Raw genomic sequence first — 4,240 nt, 5'->3', positions numbered from 1 at the left:
CTGGATCTCAACATCCCTGTCCCGCCTGGACCTCAGCATCCCTGTCCTGCCTGGATCTCAGCATCCCTGTCCTGCCTGGATCTCAGCATCCTTGTCCCGCCTGGATCTCAGCATCCTTGTCCTGCCTGGATCTCAGCATCCTTGTCCTGCCTGGATCTCAGCATCCCTGCCCTGCCTGGGTCTTAGTACCCGCCACACCCGGATCTCAGACTCTGCTCTCTGAAGCGGGGAAGATAGATTCTGAGGTTTTTAAGCCCCTGGTTTGTGGTCCTTTGTTCCAGCTGCCACCAGAGATGGCCGGCATGTCTCAGTTTGTCCGAAGATGACACACAAGAGGCCCACAGGCCGCCCCTGCCCCACTGGATCTTTCAGCAACGTTGTCCTCTTCCCTAGGGGTGGCTGCTGGGACACCCCCCCACCCCCAGCACCCTGTGACAAGACCCCACACGTTACCTGACCCCATGATATAGCGCGAGCCCCATCCTTGCGCATCTGGGCGGGCAGTGCTGCTTTTCAGGCGGGACCTGCGTGGGAAGGGGCACCTCAGCAGACAGGAACGGAAACACATGCCCACCCAGGGCGAGCACGGCCGGTGCCAACACGGAGAAGTGAGGACGAGAAGTCTGGGTGCAGAGAACAGGGCGAGGTGGTCCGCCCCCTGCCCAGCCCGTCACACCGTCGACGGAGGGCCCCACAGTGAGGTGATGGGCCGACCAGGGGGACGTGCCCTGGCCGACGTGCTGCTTGGGCACGGCACCTGCCCAGCCGGCTGCCTGGGAGGGCGTGGCCGGCCCCGCACCCTGTCCTCGCCATGCTCTAGGGGGCGGTCGGGTCCCACACACAGCCGCCGGAAGAGGGTCTGGGGTACATTGCGCCAGCCCGCGGAGGCCAGGTACCTGAGAAGGGGCAGCTCAGCCAGGGCCACCTGCAGATGCGCCTCCTTGGTCCGGGCGTTGCAGCGGAAAATGTGAAGCACCACCGTGAACCGGTCGAACACCGGCACGCCCCAGCGGGCCTCCAGCTCCTTCTGCAAAGGGGGGAGGGAGGGAAGGCGTCCGTGGCGGCTCCTCGGGCGAAGGGGGCGGATGGGACGCTGGCTGCGGTCCGCCACCCTCCGCCGTCCTGCCCCAGGGGGACGTGGACCCAACACCCCAACGCGCTGACCCAACACGCGCCGGCCTGGGAAACACAGAGGGCCTCCCACATACCTTGGTCGGCGTGGCCAGCCTCTCCACGTTCAGAAAGACCGCCGTGATTTCGGGCAACCCTCTGACTCTCTCTGGGGAGGAGAGAAGGCCCCGTCGGATGTCTGTGTGCCGTGCAGTCCTTCGTGGGACTGACCCGAGCTTTGGCCGGCCGGGTCCGCCAGACAGCCTCAAGTCTCTGGGCGTACGTCAGCAAAGTCGGGTGTGCGGGATAGGGGTCAAGGGGAGGACTGGGCTCCATCTGCAGGGCTGTGGGTCTTGCAGACACACGGCCGGTGCACAAGCCCACGGGGACTGAACGGGTCTAAGACCCCGGGGTGACGGACATGGCCGGTGCACAGCCCTGTGGGCCTATGTGCGGAGCGTGCTGATCTGTGCCGTGAGCTGGACGTCAGCGGGGGCTGCAGATCCTCGGGCGTCCGTGGAAACAGAGTTCACACCCAGCACGCTGTGTGGAGGGGCAGATAGACCAGGGGGCTTCGGGGCCGCTGTCCCCCTACTCTGAATGGCCCCAGTGGCACCACTGGGCACGGAGCAAGCCGTGAGAGAGGCACGCTGGGCTTCTCGGTGTCTGATCCAAGTTCCCAAGAGGACGCCTCTATAGGGCCCCGGTGAGAGCCCATCTGTCACTCTGTTTCTCTCAGGAAGGGAGGGGCACAGGGACCCACCTGTCAGGTGCTCCAGAGTCCCTTTGCCGAAGGTGAGCTTTCCATCGGGAGTTTTGCTGGGCACCACCATACTTTCCACCACCGACCAGCCGTCCAGGGTCTGGACCAGTGCTTCTGCTTCCGCCACCTGCCACTCAGCTTTCAGGAGACACAGGGCCAGAGTGAGGGACACGTCCCCATGGGCCCCGGGCCCCGTCCAGCCCTGCCTGGCCTGCCCCGGCCCATGTCCCTTGGCTGGGACGGCTTCGTGCAGCGTGCACAGAGGTGAGAAAGCACCCCCGTACCCATGTGCTCCACGACACAGCGATGCTGTTCCAGCCACAGACGGCGAGAAGCGGAGGATGAGGCCAGGGGAACCCAAGGACGGGTCCTCCTAACGCGGCAGCGGGGACGTGGCAGCAAACGGGAGGCCTCCATGCTCTTCCGTGCCCCAGCACACAGCGTATCTTGCATGCAGCGCCCGAGGGCCCACGGAACATGTTGCATTCCCCACGGGGTGGGCTGTGAGCCCTGTGGGCAAGGAGTGGGTGTCCCCGAACCCCCTGCCAATGCTACACAGGAAAGATAGCAAGCAGCGCCCAGGACGGACAGGATGACATATGGGGCCTTGGTGCCAGCCTGTGCAGGAGGGGGCCTGGGGAGAGTTCAGTGAGCATCCCAGATACGGGGTTGGGGTCCCAAGGAGGGGCTGGTCCCAGGAGCTGAGGGCGTGGGGGACTGGGGCCTCAAGCCCGAGGCTCGTCCTGACAGCATTCCCAAGCAGGGAGGCAGTACAGGGCACCCCAGAGACGCCGCGCTCTCCCGACCGCCCCCAAGGCCACCCTGTGCCCCTCCCCACAGCACAATGTCCCAGAGGAGCGGTCCCTTCCGGACATGGACCCCATGCTCATTGTACCCCCTCCAGTGACCGGGTGCTGAGGGCTCTGGGCCAATTTTAGGCCCCCGAATTGTCCGCAGAGCTCAGGCACAGGGAGGAAACTGAGCCCGGGGTGGGGGGTCCATGATGAAGCTGGGGGGGGATCCAAAGTCCTGCAGAAAAGCTGCACACTCTGCTTGGTGGGAGACGGGGTGCCCCATCCTCTGAGCTGAGGGGATGCACGGTCTCCTCAGCTCTGACTCCTGACGGGCATCGCGGGTCCTCGGCACCTCCTCCCCTCCGGTGCTCCGACCAAGGGCACGGAGCCACTCCCAGCGTCCCTTCTTATATGTCACACGCAGCCCATCAGCAAGCCCCCAGGCAGTTTCTTTCGCCACCTCCCTGGTGGGGCCCTGTCCCCTTGCTGCATCGCAGATCGGCTTCCAACAACCCTCTGCTGGGGTCGTGAGACTTCCAGGGAAGCCCGCGGCCAGCATCTGGGCATGTGGTCTACTCGCCCCGTGGAACTGCCCAAGCCCAGGACTGGGTGCCTGGTGGGAGTGAGCGGCCAGAGCAGTGTGTGCAGGCCAGAGTTCTGACGCAGGGCCTCAGGCACGACGGGGACTACGGACCGCGTCCCCTGCCCACACGGCCCTGGGAACGAGTTCTGCAATGCAGAAGCTGGGCAGGAATCCTGTGAGTCTGCCGCTCCCCCTGCTTGTGGGTTCTCTACTTCTGACTAATAAATAAACCCACTTTGGAAAAAACCCACTACGATCCGGACCGCGGGCTCTAGCGGATTAAGCAGGAAGCACGCCAGACAGGCAGGCAGCGTAAGCAGACAGACGGAAAGTCCAAGAAAGAACGGCACGCAAAGGCGAGCGGTCAGAATCGCTCCGACAGAAGGAAGCATTCCTGTGACAGGCCTGTGAGCGGGCCGGGCAAGGCCGAGGCACGACCCCCCCCCCCCCCCCCCGGCGTGCAGATGTGACGACTGTGACAGGTGCAACATGTGCCCTGGGAACGGCACCGAGAGCAGAAGAGTCAGGCCGTGGACTGGACTGAAACTTTCCTAGAGCAGCTGAGAAAGGAAGGTTCTCCGCGGCGCCCACGGAACGCCCGAGAGTCCGCGGCAGGGAAAGAGCGTGACGACACTCTCGCAGTGTCTGCAGACCCAACACACGCCTCCCGCAGCACACGGGGACGGCAAGCGCCAGGCCATGGGCTGCGTCATTGCCCATCGGGGGAAAATGGCAAACTTCTAGGAGGGCCTGGTACGCTCCGATCAGACGGGCTCCAGATGCAGCAGGGGCCAGCACCCAACCCGGGTGAGGGCACGAGCAGCGAGATCTGTCCGTCACCGCTGGCGGGAAGGCAAGCCGCGCAGCCCCTTGGAAAGCGGTTGGAGGCATCTGTCCTCCATCGTCTCTCTGGCAAGGACACGGGCAGGGAGAGAGACAGCAGGAGAGACACGGGCAGGGGGAGAGACAGCAGGAGAGACACGGGCAGGG

At 64.7% G+C, this 4,240-nt stretch overlaps 1 protein-coding gene across 1 annotated transcript; it reads right to left on the bottom strand.

Moving 5' to 3' along the window:
• Window positions 1-6: 6 nt before the first annotated feature.
• On the bottom strand, window positions 7-2,246 carry LOC132008991 (putative GTP-binding protein 6; the record flags this gene model as incomplete). Its single annotated transcript, XM_059387436.1, has 4 exons — window positions 7-524; window positions 897-1,027; window positions 1,209-1,279; window positions 1,874-2,246. Coding segments are annotated over 4 exons (792 nt in total), but the record flags the coding sequence as incomplete, so codon positions are not given.
• Window positions 2,247-4,240: the final 1,994 nt, after the last annotated feature.

Source organism: Mustela nigripes, unplaced genomic scaffold, assembly GCF_022355385.1.
Source record: "Mustela nigripes isolate SB6536 unplaced genomic scaffold, MUSNIG.SB6536 HiC_scaffold_2841, whole genome shotgun sequence".
In the NCBI taxonomy this organism is placed as follows: domain Eukaryota; kingdom Metazoa; phylum Chordata; class Mammalia; order Carnivora; family Mustelidae; genus Mustela; species Mustela nigripes.
The sequence above is the reverse complement of the archived record's forward strand: the minus strand, read 5'-3'. Positions and strand labels throughout refer to the sequence as shown.